The sequence below is a fragment of the Zootermopsis nevadensis genome, unplaced genomic scaffold, assembly GCF_977971745.1.
Source record: "Zootermopsis nevadensis isolate Lab colony 2312 unplaced genomic scaffold, Znev_1.0 Znev_ptg000197l, whole genome shotgun sequence".
NCBI lineage: Eukaryota > Metazoa > Arthropoda > Insecta > Blattodea > Termopsidae > Zootermopsis > Zootermopsis nevadensis.
The window spans coordinates 24,969-52,749 of NW_028259328.1; the positions used below are offsets into that span (position 1 = coordinate 24,969).

The 27,781-nt window shown below is 38.0% G+C and overlaps 2 protein-coding genes and 1 pseudogene across 3 annotated transcripts; all 3 read left to right on the forward strand.

The window, feature by feature from the left end:
- The first annotated feature begins 2,140 nt into the window (after positions 1–2,140).
- On the forward strand, positions 2,141–2,253 carry LOC147870797 (U5 spliceosomal RNA; annotated as a pseudogene).
- Positions 2,254–2,590: 337 nt separating this feature from the next.
- LOC147870798 (uncharacterized) lies at positions 2,591–15,624 on the forward strand. The gene is made up of 4 exons (XM_087341920.1): positions 2,591–3,407; positions 6,313–6,465; positions 10,778–10,869; positions 14,674–15,624. Exons 1-4 carry the CDS (start codon positions 3,333–3,335, stop codon positions 14,792–14,794), a joined length of 441 nt encoding a protein of 146 aa, XP_087198046.1. The 5' UTR covers positions 2,591–3,332; the 3' UTR covers positions 14,795–15,624.
- A 713-nt stretch (positions 15,625–16,337) lies between these two features.
- LOC147870799 (uncharacterized) lies at positions 16,338–27,025 on the forward strand. 2 transcript variants are annotated; one of them, XM_087341921.1, is made up of 6 exons: positions 16,338–16,482; positions 17,605–17,665; positions 19,630–19,775; positions 21,023–21,208; positions 25,070–25,133; positions 25,767–27,025. In XM_087341921.1, exons 4-6 carry the CDS (start codon positions 21,024–21,026, stop codon positions 25,863–25,865), a joined length of 348 nt encoding a protein of 115 aa, XP_087198047.1. In that variant the 5' UTR covers positions 16,338–16,482; positions 17,605–17,665; positions 19,630–19,775; position 21,023; the 3' UTR covers positions 25,866–27,025. The 2 variants fall into 2 exon arrangements, with proteins under 2 accessions (XP_087198047.1, XP_087198048.1); XM_087341922.1 differs by having other exon boundaries at positions 26,219–27,025.
- Positions 27,026–27,781: the final 756 nt, after the last annotated feature.

The following is a 27,781-nucleotide window of genomic DNA, read 5'->3' on the forward strand; positions in this document are numbered from 1 at the left end:
CCAATTGCACAATGCAGCGTCTATTTCTTGTTATTTTAGTGACACAATACATTTATCTAATTAAATTTTAGGTTCTTTTTGGCAATAATACTTGCACCTTCTTTTACCATATTTCATCTAGAGTAAGTACCTCCAAAAGTAACATTTTCAAGTTTACCTGTGGTGTTGTGTTAAACACAGATTAGGGTGTGTACTTATTATTAATGGACACTGATAGTTGATCAGTTTTGTTTGAAAGTCCTCTTATGTTATGATGGTGCACCACAGAATTGTTATCTTGATTGTATTCTGAATTTAGAACTGGTTTATTAGCATTGATGTAGACATCTTTCAGGTATTTGGTGACAGATTTGGGCTTAAGCCTAAAAGAAGGGTTAGATCTTACATCAGTGATTACAGGTATCCAGTTTGCACCTAATCTAATTAGCAGTGAGTTGCACAAGCTTCTACTTGCCTTCTGAATTAAGTTGTAATCCGTGTCTGGTATGATCATTCCTATTTAAGGATGAATTGTCAGTTAATCCAATATGTGATTTGTCTGCATTCCAAAGCGCACACTCAAGTAGAATATTTCCACTCCCCACCAACTTGTCTATATTGGGCCTGTCATGGTTGCAAAAGGAAAGTACTAGAAATCTGTTGACTTTGTACATTATGATTGCATAATGTCATGAAAGAGAAATTTATGGGTTCTTACTTGTTCAGTAAGCTCCTGATTATGAGTGTTTGGAATATTCATGCATTACTAATTTTTTAAATAAGCACAGGTGAAATAGGCCTTCAACTTACCTGTGGGGTGGGGGTGGGGGTTCTAAAGAAGGTGGATGAAAATCATAATAAAATTCTACTGACAGTAAAACAAAGGCTTCGTGTACTTAGGAAATTTGAGAACAGAAAATGGGCAACAGAATTTATAATAAAAGTATGTGATAGGGATTGAGTGATTCCATCCTTGAAAGAACACCATATACCAGGCTGACCTACTGATGGCGTATTTTGGGCATAGTTTTCTGGGAGTCCAGTAACACTGGTTTGATTATGGGGAAACTTTCTCCAGAGTTAGTAAGAAATGAGGAAATCAAAAGTTCATGTCATGGTGCGTGCTATGAGAAGTTTTGAAAAGATTGACAGTGAACTGAAAAATGGCTTCAGACTGAGAGTGAAGATACTGTGCCTGTTACAGATTTATTTTTATGGAAGCCCCACAACCCAAATGTTACGTCGAGTTTGAAATCTGTGTGTGTATCTTGTGTTTTCTTTTGATTTGTTTGCCAGCTTTTCCAACACAGACCTTGCCCATGAATTTAAGGTGCAGTGTGTCTTTTATGTGAATGTTCGTTGCTGGTCTTGCTGTTGTTCATTTTGTTTGAGAACATTTGTTGAAACTATCTTCACTATACCAGTGTTGAAATCTTGCAGGGATTGTGACTGGATGTTGATGTGCTGGTCAGGAGATTGCTTCTGCTTTGCAAGAATTCACATGCCCATATTATTCACTTGTTACAGAACTTTCATTCAGAATTTGAATGACTTTTCTATTGTAATGACAGCTTTTGAGCACGTATTTAAATACAAGGATACAATTTGGTCCAATATAATATGGGCTTTTATAGAAATTCCCTCAATGCACAACATTTACATTTTATGATATTCGTGCAGAGATAACCGTATGGAAATGACAGATGTAACTTGGGACACTCTTAATGTCTGTCACATCTATCGTAGGTGATATACCATTGCCATTGGTTTAAATTTTTGTCATGTTCATCTTCATTGATGAATTGGTATACTAGTTTGCAGGCTGATCAGCATTGATAATTTTGCTAAAGAGCATTCACCAGTTGATTAGGCTGTTTTTTGTTAGAAAAAGAAAGTTGATTTTTAAATATTATTTGCACGAGTTTCAGCTGCAAAAGGTTAAAGTTTATACTTGAGGAAGCACCCCACTGTTTCAAGGTACCAGATTGTAAGTGGTAGGGTGTGTGTCATTACATGTTTTGGGGCGGAATTCTGCAGCATGGCGTCGTTACATACTGTTATTTCATTATACTCGTATTTCTTTCAACGTCAATAATCACACATTTCCCAAATGCTTGGGGTTTTATCTAATTTTTTATTCTACATTATTTAGCTTATTTAAAAACTCAGGTTTCCCTTGATATTCGCATAAATCTTTTGCCTTTTACTGAAGATTTCTGTTGAGGGGAACATATGGTTCATACAGTTTCATTCCTACATTTAGATTACTGATTTATTTTTTTAACTTTGTTGTATTGAGAATGTCAGAAAAAAGAAGACTTCTGTGCAGTTTTGGGATCTAACGTAATATTATTCTCAAACACTACCGTGTCCTTATCAATTCACTATTACAAATTCCATTGCCCATGTCAAATCCTAGATGAAAACTGCTTGTATTTTCTTTATACATGTTGTATGTTCACAGCAATGGAACCTGGTCCATCAAGAAAGAGAGTAAAGCATGTTGTTCAGGATCAGCTGTCTGGCTTGCAGGAAGATCCAGCTGCGTGTGCCAGCGGCCCGTCTAAAGGGTAAGTGTTCATCATTACTTCTCTCCGATGTACAGAGAATATTTCTTTCAGCACAGGGAACCTGTAAAAGTATGAAAGTAAACCACCAGGTGTATCGGAAGTCTTGACCTGATAATTTTCTAGTGATGTGTAGTGCAGTGAAATCGGCTTTCCTGTGTTATGTACCGTGGTGATACTTTATTGAGAGTGTATTGAACACGGCCTATTGAAGCAACGCATGTGGGGTCAGGATGCTCAGTCATGAGCAATTCGGTTAGAGAGAGAGAGAGAGAGAGCGGCTTGCTTGCACGAAACTTGTGACTGGTGGCAAGTGACGATGTCTTGCGCTTGCGCAGGACCCCGCCTTGTTTTAGTTTCTTTGTGTTTTGAGGGTCAGTTCCCTTCGTAACTCTTGGACCCAGGTATTAAATCAGAATATTCATTGCAGTGTGGATCGTTATGGTTTTCCTGTTGTCATTCGGTTATCCTTTAAGACGCTGCAACGTACGTTCATATTCGTTTTTTGCAATTTGAGGTTGTGTTGTGTTGAGTTGTTTGCGAATGTTGTGCGGGCGGTGATTGGAAGAAGAACGCTAGAAATTGACTGCATATTCGAATGTATGTGACTTGGGCAAGGGAAATTGAGTACGTTTATGCATTAATATTGTGGGTATTTTACACGTGCCATTCTGAGAAGTAAATAACTTCACTCGATTCACGCGTAATGACAAAGCCGCTACTTGTCCTTTGTTCGTGGGTTGAACGCATATCGCCATCTTCATAACTGAGGACTGAGTTGGAAATATGTTTGTAACATACTTTATTTTTGTAAAAAGCCTGGAATGTCATTGCCCAAGAATCTCTACTGTTATTGTTTGTGTATGTATGATTGAAAATTAAATTTCTTTAAGATTTTTTCTTGTGGTAAATGTTTGAACACTGTTATTTGTTTTTTCGGACAGGAATAAGTTGTCAAAAGTAATACTGTCCTCTCATCTTGCCAAAGATTTGGCCTGTTTTTATGAATGTGTTGCTGTAAAGGATCTAAAACTTGAATTTATCATCTTTGGTTTTTGAAGGTGTTTCGTCTCATCGTGATCAACATCAACATTATGGATTAAGTTTTGGCCTGCCCCATATACAGGGATTAAAGTTATTCTGTTTTTTTTTTTCAGGCATTCCTGGATTGTTCTACTCTTCGGTTTATGTTGATAAAGTTGCTTTGGAATTCTGTTCTCATGCATCTTTTCATAGTTTTCATGTTGTCCTCATATTTATTATTGGTTCTTCTGTATTATCTTTGTTACATTTAAGATCCGGCATTCTGTATCCTGCAGTTTCTGTGAGGAATCACATTCCTATTGTTTCATTAATAGCCAGTGTCACGAGATGTGACAAGTTAAATTTCCATACTGAAATTTTATCTCAGTACTTATTTGATGCTGTTCTGTTTGGAAGTACCCTTTCAAACCTGTTACAGCAAATACCGAGCTTCTGTAATTTTATAAGTTGCTGTGGAATTTTGAAAACCTAGTCTTTGATTGTCCCCTTTATTTCATTGATGTCATCGAAACCTTTTCGCTTTGAATTCTAAATTGAGTTTTTGGAAGAACGAAAAGTCGCGCAATACTAAATGCGGAGGAATATGTTAAGAAATGCGCAACAGCCGGAATGGTTGTCAGAAATTTCTGCACAAACAACAGAGTGAAGAAAGCAATCACAACATTTTATTTAGAAAAACTTATATATGAAATAAACTCCCAATACAGATTTCTGTTTACATCAAAAGAGGAGGACATTCTATGTGCTCCTTGCATTTGAGTGAACTCGTCTGGCCTCTTTTATGATTCATCATACTAGACCTGTTAATTTTGAAGATTTGTTTTGGGGTTACCCATGAACCATTGTTTTATCACTTCTGATTTTCTTGGAAAGGAAATAAGGTTCTTTCTGAAGTTTTCCAGGAGTTTTGACACATTGACTTGACTCTACTTCCGCTTGTAAGTCAGCAGATGAGACAAATTTTGCAGCAGTATGTTGGTTCTTAAGATTTTGTATCAGAATGAGAATCCATCCTTATTAACTTACATTTGGTGAGATGTCTGATTTATTTGTAAACAAGTCCCCTAATTTGTATAACTTTTTATCTGCTTTACTGTTGGACTGTAAAATTTCAGTATCTTCGATGAAAGTCATTTTATTTTTTTTTAAATTTTGAAACAGCTTACCTATTTGAGGTCTGCTAATTGTTTCTTCTGTCAAAGATATTTCTGAAATGTTGCAGATGTCTATAGCAATATTGCTTATTTCATATGTTCTGCTAGTTTTTAAGAAATGTAAATTGCAAGTACGACACATGACCTTACATCGAGATTCATAACCTCTAAATGATACATCCTGTGATTTTGAATTTATGGAGAATGATTTAACAGATTGTACTGTGCCATCATCCGTAACAGAGGAACTTTGTACTGACAGAACTGTTTAGATTTATGTACTTTTATATTAACAGTTTTATAATGGTTGTTTCTGTTGAAATTAGAAAAACGTATCAGCATTTTGATGTTGTGATCTTTTTGTTTCTGGTGTCGCTGGGCTTCCATTGAGATCTTCGATGAATTGTTTTGGAAGACACACATTTCTTACAACTGCTCAGATTCCTTCAACAAACTTACTGAAAAGTCTGGTTATGTTTCTTCGCTCATCCTAATTTTACCATAATATTGCTGAGATGCTTTGCAGCCTCAGTCATTTGGGTGATGAGTAAGTCAGATGATAACTGGATCTTGGTGACTGACGCACAGATGCTGAATCATTTCACGTTTTTCAGTATATGCATACTCACTATGTTTCCACTCAGTGTGCATAAATGTTACGTGTGTTATTTAATAGTAAGATATTGTTTAATTACCAGGTGACTTTACGTCATGTTGTAAGTCAGGCAAGAGTTTATAGTTTATTTTCAGCTATCATCTGTTTTTGTTTTTTTTTGAAATTTCTGTAATTGAATAAAATATGAGAATTTTCCTTAATCAGCTTTGGTTGCCCAAGAAATGGATTGGTTGGACAAACTAGAGAAGCGATTAGGGAAATCACTTAGTCAGATGACCAGACATAAGATGGCTGTCTTCTGTGGTCTGGTATAAGTTTACCAGTGATCATTGTCTTTGGATTTGTCACTGTGGAAACCTCAAATGTTACATATTCAGTGAATCTGAAATTTACCTTCTGAGGATAATGCATGTAGACTATTTACTGTGAAGGTGATGAGTGCAGGCATTAACACATTTTTTTCCCTCGTAACTGAATGAATAGGAGTAGGGTAGTTTTGAGGGGAGAGTCTACTTTAGGGCAGTTTTCTTGCATTTATGTGAAAATACTAAGGAGACCCCACAAAAATCCTCGGTCAGAATAACTGAGTTTGAAACCTTTGAGAAGACTCCATATCTGCAGGCTATGTAGCAGTTACATTCTGAACTGGCTTATATTCATTTTCACATCTCTTGTTGAAATTTATGGATCAGAGTGAGTTCTGAGGAAATGGTCTTTCAGGGTAGCTTGCAAGGTTATAATTCTTATTTCAGTCTTCTGCACATCTCCTTGATGAGTAAACACATTAAAGAACAAACAATTTATATGGAGTTGTGTTTGAAGATTATGGAATTCCTGCAAATGATCGGTCTTTTGGCTTATATCCTAAAAAGTGTCATTCCTGGATCGCTTTCGAAGTCACTATAGCTACTTTTATGTTTTGTGAAAGTAAATGACAGCAATTCTTTTGAAGGACCTTGAAAAGTACATTCGAAATCATCCAGAAGCTCGTCTGGCCAAGATCCAGGATATTGGACGTCATTTTGTGGATGATGGCATCATGTCACAGACAGTGAAATCAGATGTGGAGGCTATTACATCAAGGTGGAGTCATCTGAGTCAGCAGGTAGAAATAGGGAATTCATTACTTGCTTCTTAAGTCAGCATGATGAGATGAAAGTCTGATAATGTGTAATAATGTGATTGCTCCGTATTAATCTGCTTACCTGTTTGTTTTGACTATTGTACTTTTAAGTTGCCCTCAGTGGACTTGTGGTTAGCGTTTTCGCCACTGGACCCAAGGTTCACGGGTTCAAACCCAGCCGAGGTCGGTGGACTTTTAAGGATGATGAAACTTCCTTCAGAGGGGAAGTAAAGCCGGCGGTCTCATGTCGTTGTTTTATGGCATGTAAAAGAACCTTATGAGCATGAACAAGATGTTTTGTAAGCAAAATTCAGTGGCCATTTCTCACCCGTATCTCTGTTTTTGGAGTTGCAGCCATTTTTACTGTGGTCTGCACATTGAAAAAAGCAATTTCGGTCATGGCACTGTCCTTTCATGTCTAGTTTCCAAGCAACAGGAATCACCATCACCAGCACTGAAATTCAGGACTGAGTTTTTGACTTTTCTAAAATATCTTCTTGGTTTCCAGGAAGAAGCACTTCAAATTTCATATGAATTAGAATATATTTTTTTTGAACTGTAAGCAAACACACACACAACTCCGAAATTGAAATTAAGATTACCAACCCTATGAAGGTTATTTTTACCAAAAGATCACATGGGGATGATGTCTTGTCAGTGACATCTGAATGTAAGCTAGATGAAACACGCAATGTTGCCACAACAAATAATACTTCATTCATTGTTTGTAGTTGCGTGATTTTTGTTGTTTTGGAAGTTTGAATACTGTAAATGACCTACGTTGTATGTTTACAGAAACTGACATGTATTGAAGTTACGGTTAGTTGAAAGTTGAGGAACGAAATAGAGAACATCTAATTTTGAAGAGTGTCTCTGATGAAGTAATCTCATTTGACAGTGAAATTGAACCAGCTTGATGTGGCAGTATGGCAGCTGGTAATAAGAATAATGCAATTAAAATCTAAAATAAAATTTGGCCAATACCATGACGTCCATTGAATTCTGTTGGTGTCCATCATTTTGTTGAAGGTCTCGGTTACTGGAAGATATAAGCGTTGATCTGTGTGAACAAATGTTCCTAAGCTTTAAGGGTTGAGTGTCCCATTAATTTGTGTGTGTGTGGTTGGTTGAATAGGACTATATGGTCCTGTTGTGTCGTGATATTGTTATAATGTCTGTATATTCAGACAAATAGCACTGTGTATGTCCAAAATGCTTCTAAGGCTTAACAGTACGTCGAAGATTAATTTTTAACCTAATCATCCACTTTAAGGAAAGGATTCTCTAACTAAGATTCACTTGAAATTTTCAAACAATTTGGAATAATTAAAAGGAATTTTGTTTTCCTGCAGAATGTCAAAATCAGACAAAACAGTCTAAAGGCAGTTTAAAATGCCCCTGTTTATATCATTATGACTCTGTGTATATATTTGAGGGAATGAAGTTCAGACTTCAGCTCTACTTAAAATACCCACGAGTTTATGAGATTGTCATTTTTTATTGGGAAGAAATTGAACTCTTTATATATCATAAAAGCAAGCTGTATCATACTGCAGTACTGTGGGATGTGCTATAGTTTACTACTCTTTCCAGGCAGGTGATACAATACCTTGCTCTGCTAATCCCATTGATACTCTTCAGTCAAATCACCCCTACCCCTGTCTAAATGTCTCCCCCCCCTTACAAGGGTCCTGCAGCATACGTATTTGGTCCAAATATTGAACAAAAAAATCTGAGAATGCTCTTTGCTGTTACAAGGATCTCTATGAAACAGAAATAACAAGATAGAATATTTCATTCTGTAGCTTCTCAGTTGGTACCTCAGCAATCGACTTGTACCCACAAGTGAATCGTCATATATTGATGTCAAATGCCACCATTTAAATTTATTTTTAAAACATTTTAAACAGTAGTTTGTGGGGCCTTAAACCCAGTTTAAAATTACAGGTGACATTTCACTGTGTTTTTCTTCTTGTACTGTCTGAGGAGCAGTGGGTTAAAGAATAACAATTTTGTTGTTTATATAATTTGTTTTAATTAGTATCAAATTAGCAGTGTTCATTTTATTAAATGTGTATGTACTACATATTTACTTGTAGGTTTTATTTAGTATGTGAATGTATCACGTTACCATATCGATAATAATTTTTCTCTAAATGAGTATGAAATTAATTTTTACATATGTAGCAATAAAAAAGGAATATCTGCCTTTAAAAATTGATGAATGAATGTATTAACTGTAATTAATAGGAAAAATTTATACCGCTATATGTGGCTGACATCCTGAAATTGGTTACAGGTGTCAAGACGGGTTTTCTCATCATTCCAACGAAATATGCCACAGTTGCTTTGTTTTACTCTCTTTCCAGTTCGCCATAGTCTCAGGATTCAAATCTGATACCCTAACTTTTCAGTTTTCATTATTTTCCTCAGTTCCTCTGGGTATTGCTGTATTTACAATTTATAATTTACAATGTTCCTGCCAGTTTATGATAAGTGTTCCTCGAAAATGACAAAGCATTCTTAAAGTAACAGAGGAATAAATATGGTTACTTTTTTCTTTCATGATCGGAAGGAATGGTCTCAGTATTCACTAGTCTGAGTAAGAAAGCTTTTATTTATATTTGTTTTTGTGCGAGTTTTTTTAATTGTCAGTGACATTGCAGCAAAAGTAGTAGTTGTAATTATAACTGTTCACCAGTACCAAACATTTTTGTCCCTCTACTGAAGCTGTTAAACTGCGAGATTGTGAACAACGTGGATCACCAGTAAGAGTTTTACTAATTGCTAAATTCTGTCCTGTAATTTGTGTTGATGAATTAATTATATTTAGTCTTTCAGACTCCAACACAGCAACCTTTAAACTTTGTAAGAGAAATTACATTAAACTAGATTTATAGATACGGGGTAGCTCAGTCAGTATAGTGATTGGCTATGGACTAGACCAGTGGTATTCAACCTGGGGTACACCAAGACATCTCAGGGGATACGTGAAATTTAAAAAAAATATATTATTTTATGATAAACACTGAATAATCAGTAATGTAATTTATTTAATTTATTTTAGATGTAGATTATATACTACGTATAACTTGTATTATACACCAACAACTTTGGGGGTACAAAGTTGAAGAGAAATTATATCTGGGGGTACACGAAGACATCTTAGGGGGTACGTGAAATTTAAAAAAATATATTATTTTATGTCAAACACTGAATAATCAGTAATGTAATTCATTTAATTTATTTTAGATGTAGATTATATACTATGTATAACTTGTATTATACACCAACAACTTTGGGGGTACAAAGTTGAAGAGGAATTATATCTGGGGGGTACGCGAACAAAAAAGGTTGAATGCCACTGGACTAGACGACCGCAGTTTGATCCTCGATGGGGACAGAGGATGTTTCCTCTAGCCTCTGCATCTATACCAGCTCTGGGGCTCACCTGGCTTCCTTTACAGTGGGGTGGAGTGTGGCTGGGGCATGACACTAACCACTCACCCCCCACATAGTGTTGAGGTTAAGAATGAGTAGGAGCTATACCTCCTCTCCCCCGCAAGCACCTACGTGGTGTTTAATGGGACATCTTTACTTTCCTTTTTATATAATTCTTGTTTTAGCTTGGACCATTCTTGGATATCTGATTTTGGTTTGCACTTGGTTAACATCAGTATATGTTTGAATGTTGTCTGGAGATTGTTTCCTTCTTTGTCTTGCCTTTCATATTCATGGCATACTCAGATGATGGAGGCAGGAAGGACCTCTCGGTACAATCCAGAAGACAGCCATATTCATATTACTGTCATGAGAACCTTAACTCCAGTGTGGATTTTTTGTTGTTGTTGTTGTTGAAAATTTGGCCATTGTCTAAATTATAAAATCACAGTGTTTCAGAAGCTCAATTTTGTTTCTTTCTTCAGGACAGAAACCCTATCTATTAGGCTAGGTCAACCATGGGACCCTGCAGATAGAGCTTCTGCGCTTTTCGCCCCTTCTGCCTGAAGATGGAAGCAGAATCCAGTTTCTGAAATGTAATTTTATTATTTTATAATTTAGGCGAGGGACAAAGTCAAAAAAAATAATTTTACGCATTATAATGCACCATCATGAGAAACCTTCAGACTTCACAGTGTAGACAGTTTTAGTTTCCTAAATATACACTTCTTTATGAGTTTTGCATAAGGAGAGGTATAAACTGTTCAGTCCATCATTTGTACCAATATATATGAAATGTATTTGTGTAAATATGTTATAAGAGTTATATATTGATTTCCTGTGATATGTGCAGAGACTTATTGAAGAATTTGAAACCCAGGAAAGCACACTGAAGGAAATGAAAGAGCAGCTGCCAGACTCCAGGAATAAATGCTCCTCCTGCAGGTAAGCTGTGTTTACTATTGGTATTGATCTAGGTTGCCCCAGGCACTTGGATCATTACTGGACACATTGCGTTCTCTTGATCATGTTAGGGTCCTTCAAAGAACCACGACCACACCGATTGACTGAGACCCTCCTAATGTATGCTGGATCTAGAAGTGTAGAACTGAATATCACTAATCTTTGTCGAGCCAGTGCTGGTCATTGATGGAGTATATTTTAGGAGGATTCCTCCTGTTCACATCTTTTGCATGTGACAGTTTTTTGAGCATGCGCCAATATACATATAGGTGACACGTCAATGTTTAATGACCATTTCACAACCATTATGAACCTGCATTATTTCTCTCCGCGTCCAGTAGGTCCATAGATAGTTTGTCCAGAGGCATTTCAATGAGGAGCTTTGGCTGCCTCATTTGCAGCCACTCTATAACCATGAGCCTTCCAACACTTGGCGAGACTGAATAGCTGGTTTGGGACCAGGGAATAAACTTCTTGACCCCTGAAGATTTCTGTCTTCTGGGTTGTTGCGCTGTGTAGTCTGGTCGATGTTTACCAACGTTTCAGAGGTCATACTGCCTCCGTCATCAGAGTATGAAGATTTCTGTCTTCTGGGTTGTTGCGCTGTGTAGTCTGGTCGATGTTTACCAACGTTTCAGAGGTCATACTGCCTCCGTCATCAGAGTATGAAGATTTCTGTCTTCTGGGTTGTTGCGCTGTGTAGTCTGGCCGATGTTAACCAACGTTTCAGAGGTCATACTGCCTCCGTCATCAGAGTATGAAGATTTCCGTCTTCTGGGTTGTTGCGCTGTGTTGTCTGGTCGATGTTTACCAACGTTTCAGAGGTCATACTGCCTCGGTCATCAGGGCAATGAATGTGCCAGTTGGGTGAGTGGTGCTGTTTATAGGAGCTGGACCATGAATGGAGTATGACCTCTGAAAATAGTAAATGCCTACCTGACTACACAGTGCTACAACCCAGAAGATAACTATCTTCGTTCACACTGCCATTAGAACCTCAAATCCTACTAAGAAATTACTTAATATATCTCAGAGCAGTGCTTTGATTCAGATTAACTGTAAATTGGTATGCTGCACACTGACTACATCTTGTCTTAAATATGTCAGTATCATTAACAATTAGAATGTCTTGTCTTGTAGAATATTCCTGCCACCGGGTATAAACCCATTTGCAGTCAATAATAAATACATGATGAAACTCAATGGGCACAAATCCAGTATTTTAGTACAGCCCCTGCATTGTAACTTGCATACCCACAGTCAACGTCTTTACTACAGTGATAACCTGAAAGTTGATATTGTTAACCTCTACAGTTAGGCAACACTATGCAGAGTCAAACAACTAGTTTTGTATCAACCCTGATTATGGAGACTATATGAACATTTCCAAAATGTTGGTAAAAACTTGCTGTATGGGATCACAACCCAGAAGATCACAATTGGCATTGCCTTAAATAGCTTTTTCTTTGTCATTGTTCATATGGAATGAGCTGTGACTAGTTACGGGCTGGACAACTGAAATTTTGTCCTCTAGCCTCTGCATCCAGACTCGTATCCAATGGGTACTGGGGTCCCTTCCTCGGAGTGTGGTGTGACTGGGTCGTGATGCTGACCACTCACCCTCATCTAGTGCTGAGGTCAAGAATTAGGAGCTATACCTCCACTTCCCACAAACAACCTACATGGCGTATAATGGGATGGCTTTACCTTTATTGTGCATGTGGAATGTTATTACCATGCAGTCTTTTCCTCATTTAACACTTCAGAGACAGGGAAATCAGTCTCCAGCATTTCACTGGAAGGAAGCAAAGAAGGCCCATATGTGTCTCTGCGTTGCTTAGTGAGCATTTTGTGGAGTGTCATTGATACCACGACAGAAGATCTTTTGTTTTTAGTGCCAAATAGACCTCTGCAACAGGAAACCTTTGTCTTGCCTTTTGGTGGTCTGATAAGGGATGGTTATTTTCATATGAAGAGAGAATGGCTTCCTGAAGAAACTCCACAGCTATTGCAATACCCTCCAGAATACCAGAGTGACCAAGAAACCGACTGTGGTTCCTCCCAATAGGAGGCCCATCAGGTGGTCTGTGAATTTCTGTAGTTCACCTACTCCTTGTGCTCTCCCTTGAGATTAAAGATGATATGCGTATGACATGATAAAGATGGTTCTGAGACACCATCCATTTATATCACATGGATTAAAATCTATTATTTCCTGCATTCTATTGCTGAGGAAGGTGAACCTTTCTCCTTGATTTAATATTTGTAAATTTTTGTATTCTGGGTATTCCAGTAGTGCTCTAGGATTGGTGACCAAACTTCTCTATGTTACTTGTTGTGATTAATAAGGCCATTTGCCTTTCCCTGCAGTAGTTAATTATGTCTGCCAACATAGACAGCAGCAGTTTGATTGAGTCACAGAGCAAGTATGCATAACACCCTTGCCATTGGTGTTGAGTCAGGTATATAAATGGATCTTCCTATAGAAGTACAGTAAATATCATGGCTGCTGTGTCAGAGATATACTTGTATGCTCTGCAGTCAATTCTTCACTGAGTTTATGAGTGCCCAGTTTGCTGTGATGCTAGTTAATCTGTAGGAAGGAGAGCCCCATTCTCAGATAACTAAGAAGGAGCCACCGACCCCCTTTGTCCATGCCTCTGAACATCATAAATACCATCATCGTACACTCTCAAAGCTAGGTAAGTGGACCCCTTTTGGGGAACTTGTCTGTGCCTATCCTCAGACTTGAATTCTGCTGTCGTAATCTCATAAACGACCGCCACAGTGGTCTAGTGGTCAGAACACTAGCCTTGTAATCCTGGGGTCCCGGGTTCAATTCCCGGTGGTGCTCAGATTTATAACTTGTGTTGGGCAAGACCGTGGTCTAGGTATCACGAAGTTTTCCTCCGGGGGCTTCCCCGGTTTCTCCGTGGCATCCCAACAATTACTCTATTCACACACAGAAGAAGGCAATGGCAAACCACTTCTGGATCATCTGCCAAGAACGTATATGAACAGGTCCCAGTCCGAGAAAAGGATGGAAGGATCCTGTTCATATGGACCTGTCGTCAGACAGAACACTAATAATAATAATAAAAAAAATCTCATAAACATGGTAGCCATCTGCACTGGTTTCCCAGGGATCTATGCCACAAATTTTTCTGAGTTCTGAAATTGATCCAGTCTTCACAACTCTCAGTCTGACTCTCTCCCAGTGACTTATCCGTGAAATTACGCCTCAGAGCCATTCCTTAGCTCATTCAAGAACACACATAAGTGTGCTGCTGCTCAAGATAGGTAGGTGTCATGCCTTTCTCTTCAGGAAACACATCAGTTTCCCTCTCCGCACTCTACACCGTCGACCGTGAACTTCCACAGTGATGCCCATGTCCTGATGACCACCATACCTGAGCATAGCCGGTGGATCCATGGCTGCTGACAGCTGGATATCTCCGGCTTCCCTCTGCAATTTACTGACTTGAACAGCAGAGCCCCCATCATTGGTCCCAGGCTGAATCAGCAACAGAGTTTTTCAGTCGAGGCCCTCAACCTTCTTGAGGAAACCTTTCCTCTTTCTGCCCCTCTTATAATGCAAGCCAGCCTGATTATTCTTCTTGATGGTCAGGTTCGAGATACCTGTTTTAGCCTCACCCTCAGCCAGACCCTTCACCAGAGCTCCTAAGAGATTTTGCCACTTCTCTGCATGAGGAGAGGATAACCATGTTTACAAATTTGAGAACCCTGATAGGTTGTTATAATGGCATGCATTATTATGTTTTGCAGAAGTCCAGCTCGAGTTCCAGAGATTCCGATCCCTATCGAACTTAGAGCCCCGGCTTGCAAGAGCTTTGAAAGAACTGAGAGTCGTGGAGGAGGCAACTTGCCTGTTAGAACTTGCTTCTGATGATCCAGAAGGGATTGAAGGACAACTTAAGCGTTGCACGGTATGAAAACAGAAAATTGTGATACAGAGCACGAGCAGATCTATATTATTATGGACATAATTATCCAAGACACTCAGTGTGTTTGTTGAAATTCATAGAGAAGCGAGGGGGACATTAATTCAAGTACCGTAATAATTCAGAGCAAGAAGATGGCTGACCGTCTTCGGAGATGTTGCGAATGTGTAGACTGGTAGATATTGACCAGTGTTTCAGAGGAGCATGCTGCCTTCATTATCATACTTATTACACTGATGATGAAGGTAGCAAACTCATGTACGTATTGCGAGAACATAGAATCTCAACTCAGAGCAGTTTCCTTTCTTGTGATGAAAACTGCGGATAAGAACAGACACATTAGTGCTGTTCCATTTCCTCATTGAGTTCTTTTTAACGTTTTGTGACTCGCTAATTTTTATAGTGAGATGTGGTTTGCGCCCCATCTCACTTTATTTCATTCATAGCAATAATTTGAGCTGCTTAATGCTAGACGAAGTTAGTACCACGACGTGTTGAAACAACAGAAGACTCGATTACTATCTCATCTTCTGATGCAATTGTACGCAGGCCACCACCATGTAAGATTAAATATTAAGATAAATTTAAAAGATACCTGAAAAAGTATAAACAATATTAATACGAGTATGTACACCCACATTTGATTTATTCAGAATTTAAGGTGCGTACTTAAATAAGTTTACCACACATATTATAATAGTTTCACTATGTTTTAATATAATTTGTAATATACAGCTGACTTTCAAAACGCTATGAAGTTGACTCAGCACAAATATGTTTCCAGTATATTTTTTAAACAGATTATTTTGAACCCAGATATAGTATAATGATTTTTATTTATAGTTATAGATGTAATTATCAGACATAATTTTTACTCAAGGGAGATTTAAGAGTATTTCCTTTGCTTCATCATAAAGCAGCATTTAGTAAAAAGAAGTTTCTACGGACACAAGCAAAGCTTTAAAAATGCCAGCCCAGTTTTTAAAAATTTGAACATGTTTCATAATTATCACAGATACTTTGAAATGTAATCTGAGGACAGGAATGTTAGGTTGAATTCCCCCTTGTATCGTCACAGATAAAAACGTGAAAATTTTTAAAGCACTGTTAAATACTGCAATTTGTATTTTGAGTCTTCTGATTCCAAGTTGCACCAACATAACTGCTATAAATTGGCTCTGATTAATCCGAGTTCAATTGGAGAGGGCAAAAGTAGGGCACTTCATCCACATGCACCGAAGAAACGTATCGATCAGTAACAAACAAAAACTTCGCCAAATTATCTTTATCAGATGAACAAGAAATTGCAGTAGAAATTCAAATTGAATTATAACCTATAATAACCTTACTTAAAGCAATTAATTGTAGCACATATGAACTAAAAGAAGGAAGGTTAAAAGAATCAGGCCAATTGAGGAGGGCATTTAAACACAAATTACTTACCTTATACATTTATGCCAGGCGCTCTCGTCTAAAACTTCTTTGCAGATTATAGCAAACACCGGTCAATGATTGACGATAGAAGATGGATTACCAACCACAGATCGTATATCAATTGCGAAGTGCTCATCCTGCCATCTATGAACAATGTAGAAACAACATAATGAAGCAGAGATACCGGTAGATGTACGAGGTATTTAACAGAGTCACCAAAGCTAAAACTGTTTGTGTTACATTCACATAGTTGTGCATAAGAAGGATTTCTCACTCTTTTGTCACAGTGTTCACATGATTGAATGCTTTGTTGGGGGGGGGGGGGCAATAGTTTTTGGGTTTTGATAACCGCATGAAACATTACCGTAAAATGTGAACTGCCATGGAGCAAATGTTTGATGGATATGGTCCCACAAGTAAAAGAATAGGACTTCTTTCAAAAATGACTTGCACTATATTAGTTTCATAATTACAATTTCTCAGACACCTGCAATCTATGTTCCTCCCTCAGAGAGAGAGACAACGGGCAAAATTATTGTTTTGTACATATTGATCTTTAGTCTCTCAGAAATCAGACGGGAAGTCGAAATATTTCGAACTGAAAATTGTCAAGCATTTCCAGAATATGGTCGCCTCCTGATTTCCTCATGAGTATCATTTCGATTTATTATCGTTGCTCCCAAATATTTAAAATTTGTCACGCTTTTAATGGAATGGAATCAAAGAGCAGAATAAAACCACATCTTACATATTTTTCATTTACACTGACTGTGAAAATGCTCCTGTACTGTCTATAACATAATCTTGTGTCATTTTGCCTCTCATTTATCATTCTGACATCAAAATAAAACAATAAAATATGCAGGTCTGTTATTTCTCCTACCCAATTTAGGGATTCCCCTGTTGTTCCGCTCTGTTCGTTTCTTTGAGCAACAGAAATGCCTGAAGGATTTCTAAATTGACTTCCACTGATGGAACAATCTGAATGACAATAAGAAAACAATTTCATAGATACACGTCATGTAACAGATATTAATAACCAGTGAAACTATTTTACCTCTGCACCTCTTACTGCTCTTATTTCAAATAATTCATTTAACGTACATACACGAGGCGAATTTGTTATCTTCAGATCTAATACCAGGGCTAGGAAAAATCAGTTGAAAGATTTACTATAAATGAGAAAGTAAATCAAAATGTTTCTCATTTATGGTGGCATAGAAGAGAAATTTACTGTCATGTCGGTCAATCTCATCTTAATTTCCGCTTTGAAAATTCAATTTTGTTTTCCAAAATGCAAGATTGTGGTCTGTGTTTTCAGAGGAAGTGATCCTTGCTGAGGGAAGGGCCACAGAAGAGGGAAAAAATGCACTTGATTGAAGGTGAGTTCAAAACAAATGCACGTTGCATTAGTTTTGGTTTTGTAATTATGAAAAAATAAATATTGTAGATGGGTGATTTTCTTTCCAAACACTTCGCAACAACAAAAAATTGTTTGCGTATTAACAACTGCATTATTATCCTGAGTATCTTAGGTTCTCCTTACTTCCACAAATTGTATATCTTATATGTCAACAGAGCTCTTCAGCATCATAATTGTCACACTTGCTTATATGTTTTATAATCACAAAGTAACGTGCGTGTTACACCTTGTGACCGCGCGTTCTGGGTTCGAGTCCCGGTGAGGCACAAATAAAAATAAATTGGAAACAAGTAATAAAGATTTACGAGTTTCACTTGTTACGACTGTAAAGGAAAGAATTATCGCACCGTGTGACCCCCAAAATTCTTGCAGGGGGCACCCGCCGGCTAAAGGTTTTTTTTAATGGTCCACGTGAGCTAGGGCATCATTACTGCCCAAATACATCATTTTTTGTGAAAGTTAAGGGGGAAGTCCTATGACTAAAGGACAGGAAAGTTTTCTTGTGAGGACACTCTTTTCTGGAATTCAGAGGAAGCAACATCCTAAATTGTTTTGTAGCTCGATTCGGCCAGTGGATGTGAATCGTAAAAGAAATAAATTGTGCTTGCAAAAAACTACGCACTTCAGTCTCGAAGCCATTACCGAAACCTTCAGCTTATACCCCTCCATGTAATATTCCCTGAGAAAAGTTCCATGCCTACATGAGCAGAAATCCCGAATTACATCACATACGACAAGGATCGACAAGACTGCAACCGAGCCGGGCAACTCCAACAGCAGACGGGAGTGGGACGGTTACAACCTGTTATACGAAACAAGCTTGATTCTTATTTTGACTGACGAATTTTAAGTTTGTCATCTTACTTAAGTATTTGGGTTTGAGTTAAAACAAATTGGACCTGTGCACATATCTAATTATCACTTTAATATCAGTTTGTTTACATTTTGAATATGTTCCTTATAAATACTGTATGACGTGATCTGAAAACCATTTCTCTTTTAATAAGACCAGTGAAAGTATACATTTGTTACGATATATTTCATTTGTTTCACCATCGACAATTATATCGAAGTTACAGAACGTTACCCCACAAGAAAATATGATGTGTTATTTCTGGTAGTTGTTTGAAGATGATACAGAATGAAATTTGAAAGGTTTCAACAAGTCAGATCTCTACCCCTTCTGCCATGTGCCATTGGGTCAGTTCCTTTGTTACTCCAGGCTTATTATATTAATTATATTCTTTTGGGGGGTATTCCAAGAAATGTCTACAATTTCACAGTTGTCATCAGAATTTACTGAAATGAAGGAACGGATATGTAATATTTGTGCAGACATTTGAATATGTATCCTGTCACTAGAGGTGCCCACGTATGGGAACAATTTCAAATTTTCATGTTCCAGAAATTTAAATAAAATTAGTATTTCTCAAGAGAATGGCATAGCAGGTGCAATTGGACTTTGTTATAGAGAACTTTCCAGATGAAATGAAATGCTACCATCAGGACTTTGCTCTCTTTGTCGAGGACGTGAATATCAAAATTGAGGTTAAGTCATTATTCTTTGTTTATTGTCATTAACATGTAATTTTCAGACTTTGCTTGCAGGACTGAATTTTGAACTTTTTCTCCCAGTGATTTAAAGCTGTTTTATATTTAAGTATATCAGGTGTGACAGATCATAAGATTCTACTGCATTTCTTGTCATTAAGAGTTAAAATATATATATGAATAATTGCTGCTGCGTCTTGTTACAGTATTGTAGTTTATTTATTAACTAAAATTTAAATTGCATTATAATAATTAAATCAATTTGAATTTTGGTTGATTTGAATACAGTATACGCTTACAGACACAAATTAGTGATCCGTAAACGTGGATTTAATCGTGTTTGTTCATTTTATAAATTTATACTTGTCGCAGGTGCTGGGAACTCTTTGGTCACGAAATAAATATGACGAGTGAGTTTATTAAGAAATCGCTTGCAGTGTCCAAGCGGAATGAGTATGGGATCCGTGACTTACTTTTATACTACGTAAGACGTGAGCTGTCAGATGAAGAAAACGAAGGTTTGTAATTACACAGGCAATTTTACATGCGTATTCTTAAATCTACTGAATTTGAATCGCCGTGAATATGAGGAATAGACACATTGAAGGTAGGATTCAGCTCCACATGTAGCAGATGGATTTTAAGGAAAAAAAAATATAACTGGATTTAAATTCTGCATGCTACCCTATAATTCCAGGCATTTACTTAAGACTACAGACACATTTGTTTATTCCTACCCATCACTTTCACACACAGAATGAACATAATTCGCTGGGACGATACGCTACAGACTTGTTTATAATTAATAATCTTCATTGATAGAAAGGGGATCTGGGGTAGCTGAGTGATTATAGACTTGATCCCCAACATGGACAAAGGGTTTTTCCTCCTCCGAGGGCTGCCTGCCCCTATCTAGTGTCGAGGTTAACGCCAAGTGCCTACATGGCGTGTAGTGGGACATAAGAATGATAATAATACAAAAATAAAAGTTGCTTATTTAAACATGGACTGTCATGCTTTTTCTCCAAATTTTCTTTTTACTATCGATAATTATTTTCATAACTCATTCAATTAAATCAGTCGAAGCGGTATAATTTTTAGATAATATTTCCATAAAGACTAATTAATTACAGAATGTATTCTGGCCAGAGAACAATAATTTTGATTTGTTCATTAAATTTCTTCTATTCTACCTGAGCATTTGTGGGTATCTAAGGTTAGCTTATGTTTGTCCCTAAAGTTTGGGACTGAAAAAATGTAGTCCGACTGATATTACGCAGTGATGAGCCTGGCCACTATTAAAAAAATTGTTGCCTGCTCGCAGTAAGTCGAGAAAAGTTTGTAATAAATTCTGTGAAATATAAATTGTTTCGCACTAAGATATATTTCATATTCATGTAAGCAGTTTGATATACTTGATTACTTTTTATACTTGGATGAAGTATTTTAGATTATTTCTCTTATCACGGAAGCGTACCGTGCTTATTTTAAAGTGTTAATTATTTTAGTGAAATATATTAAGTTGTCAACACTCCTTAATGGAAATTGGAAAAGCGATGATTATAATAACAGAATTAAAATCCCTATGTAGACGACAGTATGATTTGTTTATTGCACAGCTCGGATCATTGTAAACCCTCTCAGCTCTTGTATTTTTCCCTTTTCATTTGTATTTTAAGTTACAAATCAATAGAACTGGATGAGACAGTGTCATATTTGGTAGCTGGTAACAAATTTAATAGATAAAAAGATGTTATCTTTCCAGGATGAACATCTCACATCGGTGCTACAAGACTTTGAACAGCGGCTTAGATTTACACGAGTACCAACATACAGATATTGTTCAGTGTGGATTGCAGGAACATAGAAATAGTCACGTTTACAAGAAAGCATTGAAGATAGCTAAGGAACGGACTAATTTAGTATTTAAAATCGCTGACTTGTTCCGTAGGTACGTTTGATATTAAAATTTTTGCTCTAACCACCTCTTTTTCCTACAAATTCAAGTTCCTTTGCGTGTGTGAAAGGGTTCCATGTCGAAGCAGGCAAGACTCTCCCCGCCATAAGCCGCTTCTAGCGGGGAGAGCTGCATAGTGGCTGATGAGCCGCTCGCACAGGTTCACCGCGGCTCTCGTCTGAAAGGGTCCAATGCGTTTCGCTGGGATTTCTATCTCTAGCAGTCACTTCAGCTCACGTGTGAAAGGGCTATGCCGGCCGGAGCTTCGGCTCATGGTAGGGTCACCCAAGCCGGACAGGTCTAAGGCGATGCGCCAGACTAAGAGCGATACCCTGGTCCTCCAGGTTGGGGCTTGGGGTTATAACAACCCCACCCCGGAAAACGAGTACTGTTAGGATACTCTCAAAAGAGCCTCGGATGGATCATTTTGGTAATGGACCCTGGCAAACGTTCACGGACTCGGAAGCGAACCGCGACACTGACCGTGGCCACATGATGACGGAGGTGCTGAAGTATGGGATGGACGTGGCAGGGTGGATAAAAACGAAGCTATTTAGGTTTCGAGCCTTTAGGAGACAGAATGTGCAAGATAAGGCTCGAAGGACACTTCAGAAACTTGTCCTTTGTTTGGAAGGTACCAAGTATGGATGTGGTCAATCAGATTGATCATGTCCTGGTGTCGAGAAGGCATTCCTCTTCTGGGCCAGGCGCTGGGGAGTTAGAAGTTTGGATTCCTCGACACCGCTCCCCACTAAAGATCACCCCACCGCGCTGAAACCTTTAGCCAAGGGCCCCGGTTCGCAGCCGGGACCCGCTCCCTCGACGCACGTAGCATCTAGGCGCAGCTCTCCCGGAGACGAGTCCATTTCTCTCAGTGGCACGTCAGCTGACAACCACTGCTCGCACCCAAGTGGACAAACAGTTTTAAGTTTCCTATCATCAGCATGTTTTATGTTCTTATGAACATCATTCTGACTCCCTGTGTTTCAAAGGAATCTCTGTTTGAATGATTCAGATCAATGTACAATATCTCTTCTGACATTATGGTACTAGAACACAGAAACAATGTATTTCAAGTGCTCTGATTAACCAACACAATTATCAAACCTTAAAGAGCCTCGAAAGCTTGAAATGTTGAATGAAAAATATGGGAAACCTAATATACCTTAGGAGCTTTGACAGTAAGGATCAGAGAAAAGTGTACAAGCCCATACATAGAAACTGGTTTATTGAACAATACAAACTTCTACATTCACTTACAGTTTATGGCTACTGATCGTTTCCTTCTGTAGACTGAATGTTCTGATAGACTCCCATTAATATTTTCCCCAAAATTCACACAAAACAGATCTATCATGTATTTTAAAACTTTAAATATATAGGCCCCCTCTCTTAGGAGGACTAGCAATTCAAACTGCTTCGATTCTCGTAACAAACTGTCATTAACTACCGATCTCTTTTTAACTGTGAAGTGTTGTCTTTCATTCCTGGTACAGACTGCGTTCTTGAATATTATTTCGACAAATTTTGGGCTTCAAACTGTTCGGGGTTTCCATCGAGCAGAAAATAATAATTCCTGTGTTCAAGAACCATCTGACACGGCAGATTCTCTACCCGGATCAGGGCATGAACATCATCCTCACGTATTATTGAATCTCGAACACGCTGCTCCCGCGTAACTGGTTTATCTTGCAGTCAAAGTCATTAAAGTCGAATATAAAAAATAAAATAATTAAATAAAATAAACCGAGGTCTGAATTTCTCTTATTTGTAAGCATCTGTAATCTTAGCTAGAGAATTAAGCACGTGTGTGGATGAAGCCAAAAAGTATCGTCCACATACACAGAGCTGAAAGATGTATCTGTCCATCGTACAAGATTAAATCCTGTCACATACAGATTAAGATCGGAGTACAGGTAAATAACAGAAGAGTTTGGACACCATGTGGGCTTGGGCTCACAGTTCTTCAGACCTGCGGATAGAAGCAACAGATCCTCCGAAACATTGGTATCTACCAACAAGCCCCAGAGGCTTGACAAACCAACTCCGTCAGAACCTCAAATCCCACAAAGTTTATTTTTATGTTTAAGGCTTTGACCGGGATGTTCTTTTGTTAAATCTTATGTGGTACCGCCTGATTCGACTTCTAATGGTTAAGTGAAGTGTTTTCTTCGCGGTACGGTCTGGATTCGTAAATAATATTCAGACGATCTTCGGCTTCAAAGGGTTAACCAGCTGATTTTCGTAATGGTGAGGTGTAGTGTTTTCTTCGCGGTACGGACTGGATTCGTAAATAATATTCAGACGATCTTCGGCTTCAAAGGGTTAAAGTGAGAATCATATGATATCCATAAATACAAAATTAAGATAGTTATTATTAAAGCAGATGGTATATACATTTACCACTGGGATTTAAAGAGTTGAGAAGGGCTGAAAGTTTATTGTAATCATTTAGAAACAGCAAAAATATTAACATGAAATTAAACTAATCGGATTCGTTGCTTATTCTTAATTCACGTAAGTGCTCAGATTACACAGCACAGAGTAGCAACAAAATTACTCTAGTCAGGATGAAATTAATTCCGGTGAAAATTAACATTTCTATGTCAATGAAACCAATAAATGATAAATCATTCGTACAAACAAATTGAACCGCGTGTGTTAAGCTCAAGTATAGACGTTAATATAGATATCCAGGGCGAGGTTAAATTATGTTGACCTTGAATCTCATCGCCTTGATGATGGAGGCAGCCATCTTGATCTTTTTCGTAAACTAAGATCAAACAACGCACATGGACTCTTGAGAGTCGACCGAAAGAGCACGTAGACACAAGAAGCGCCGATTTTCACATTTTTAGATTTTGTCACGGGGACGTATTTTCGTTCTCTCCGGCTCGAGTTCGATTCTCGTCATATTTTAATATCACGCATCCTCTGTTAGGCTGTCATATGAATTATGAATCCTTTCGCTTAGTTTTCACGTCTCTTTGCTGCTAAGCTTCTATAAAAGAGTTTTCGTAGTGCGAAAGCGGCGTACGTCTGATAAGATAGTGTAATTGCGTCATATTGTGAATATTATATTAATTATTTGTTTTAATCCGTCTGTATTTTATTTGTAGTGTTCTGTCTGACGACAGGTCCATATGAACAGGATCCTTCCATCCTTTTCTCGGACTGGGACCTGTTCATATACGTTCTTGGCAGATGATCCAGAAGTGGTTTGCCATTGCCTTCTTCTGTGTGTGAATGGAGTAATTGTTGGGATGCCACGGAGGAAAACTCCGTGTTGCCTAAACCACGGCCTTGCCCAACACAAGTTATAAATTCGGGCACCGCGATTGTAATCGCATAAGCACCGTATTTGGTTGTCAAGAACATAAATTACATCATGAGTCTACTTTAGTGGTTCCTTATGAATCTGGTGTTCTTCTCATAATATAAGAAACTGACGCGTGGTTTTCTGTACACAGAGATTAACATATACATTTCGTAACAGTCGAGAAAAGCATACAATTGAATGAAGAAATACCTGGACCGTGGAGCAGGTTTGGGAGGGAGTAGATTTTCTTCAGACGTTCCATTAGAAAGTCTTTCGTACAGGTTACAGTACCTTGTGATTGTTTACGAACTTCTATACTCTGTACTCTATGCCCATTTTGCATTGAGCAATTGAGTTTGTAAATTGTGTGTTCTACGTTGTTGGTTTGAAACGTAAGGCGAAATATGTCGACTAAAAGAAAGCCCGAGTCCCAAGTATGTCCTTTGTATGTTAATGCTGTTATCTTACACTAGCTATAGGTTAGAATAATATTGGTTTTTCGGAAATATTCGATCCTAACCTCACTTCTTTTTCAGGGGAGCCGGTCAGGAGGTTGGGCGATCGTGTATTATGTTGGAGTATAAAGGAAAGAAGATTATGGTATGTTTAAATACTTCGTGTTTCGCACAGTTTGATTTGTGAGCAATATTTAAGTTTATATCGTGATGTGTAATCTGAATTTCTCGTATAACCTTGTTTATAAAAATTTTTTGTAGATTAACTGTGCACGACGGCTTTAAGTGGAAATTTTCCTCGTGCTCGCTTCCATGCAATATTCCAGCTAGAATTTTATTTCTTGTTCTTGTAACCTTAATGAATCGTAAATGAAACAAAATATATCCCTTAAAATAGATTAATGTTATGTTTTCTCCGACCTAGCATTTGTTTTAAAAGTCTTTTTTCGAGATTTCTAAAGTGTGTGTATTTGATTCGAGTGTCTCAAGCTGTGAAACTTAGGGTTCAATGAAAGACTGGGAATTCCTTGATGACTGTCAAGAACTCTGCTGCATGGAGTCTGTTATTAAGATTTTTCTGTTATGTTCTGAATGAATTAGTGTTGCATCATATTTAGTAGGCAAAGAGGATTGGAAGAGCAGGCCAAATAAGCTGAGACGAATATATTAGTTTCATAGTTCTAAAGAACTTACAGAACTTTCACTGAAACCCTTAAAGCTGTTTATTTTTGCCAATCTTTTTTTTTTTTCAAATATATCTTCTGTTTTGTGTGAACAGGTAAGACGTTACTCCAGTATCGGAACATATTCTCTGCACGTGTTGACATTTATTCAGAATCTCAGGGCAGGAAAATATCTTACATGTCATAGGATTTAGGATACTATGTACTACGTATGCACTGATCATTCATCACACATAAGAACAGTCTCAATGATATATACTTTGATGTCTCTTCATATGACCCCTCTGAGTGAAATGATTTACTGCACACATTACATGCATATGGACTCTCTCCACTGTGCGTGACTTGATGTGTCCTGAGACCACCATTTTGACGAAATGATTTTTTGCACACATTACATGCATATGGACTCTCTCCACTGTGTAAAGGTTGATGTTCACTCAAAGGACTCTGTTAAAGAAATGAGAAAAATTTCTGGATGAACATAACATGAAGAGGAGAAAGAATGAGTCTGAAACCAAGGTGATAATTATGTTTTTTTGGATAGCTCAGTCAGTATAGTGACTAGCTACGGGCTGGACGACCGGGGTTCGATCCCCGACGGGGGCAGAGGATTTTTCCTCTAGCCTCTGGGGCCCACCCAGCCTCCTCTACGATGGGTACCGGGGGTCCTTTCCCGGAGGTAAAGCCGACCGGAGCGTGATGCTGACCACACCCCCCATCTAGTGCCGAGGTCAAGGAAGAGAGGAGCTATACCGTCTCTCCACCCAAGCGCCTACATGGCGTATAGTGGGACAAACTTTACTTTACTTACCAAACCCCATCACATGACCAGAATTTAGTGGAAGGTGTGTTTTATAAATATTGCAAGAATTATGGGCCTCCATATTAGTTTAAACTGTTAATTCTGTGTGGTACATGAAGAATTTACATAACATGAATGCTAGGTTATAAAATTATCGAGATATTGTAAATGTGCTAATGCATTTAGTTTGTCAGGTCTGAGTTCAATATGCATCGGTTGGACTCCTGAATGACAGCCTGGTAGGAACAAGGTTCAGGGGCATCGTGTCTCCAGTGCATGGAAGACTTGCAAATGTCACTTATGCCACATCTTCCCAGATTCTCATTCCATGCCGTAATGTCCAAACTGAAGTTCTCTTGACCCAGTCAGATTTTGTTAGAAAAACTGGCACACAAGAAGTTAAATTAATTTGTGTGTGGGAACTTAAGTATCAGGAAGTGAGGTTATGCAGTTGTCTTGATGGATTTTGACTAACAGCATATAGTGTTGCTACTCTTGTTAATATATTTTCACAAAATCAGCTTAAATAAACATAACTGCCTTTTCAGATGTTTTGCTGTGTAATCTGGTAGAAGTTTACCAGCATTTCAGAGTCTTAAAACCTTGTATTGTATTGAAATATAAAATAATACATACAAACAAAACTGTTTACACTTGAAGGGACACTAATCCCAAACGTGCCTCAACCTCAAGAGATCATCATCGAGTATTTAGCCCACGCACCGTTAAAGTTCACAGGCACAGACAACACAACTATTAACAACCCCATCCTGTAAGATGGTCCACCAGGACCAGGCAAAGGAATGTCAAGCCATCGAAAGAGAGAAGATAAAAGGAACATGAGAAGAGGAAATTACAGAACAGTAAAGGATTGACCATCTGGTCAGTTGTAACTCAAAGTTGATGGAAAGGCCACTAGAGGGCTACCGCATACAGACAGACAGTCCTCATTCCAGTGGAAAGACTAAACCACACGGTTCATCATCCTAGGCAAGATTCACTGTAAGTGCAGTCTGGTAACTCAGCTTACCCTAATATCAGTGTCACTTACTGCAGAACCATTTTCAGAATCTATGAATGTTAGCAGATCGAACTTCATTTCCTTCATAACTTTGTTACACTCTGTTCCTACACAGCAGGATAGAGTTATCATTACTGTTCTGGGTCTATAACAGGACAACTGATGATTCTCTAAGCAATGATGACAGTAGCAGACTGATGATACAATCTGGACATTGTGTGTTGTCTGAATTATATTTGATATAAACAGTGTTTTGAATATTGGTTCTGTTCCCATCTTCCGGT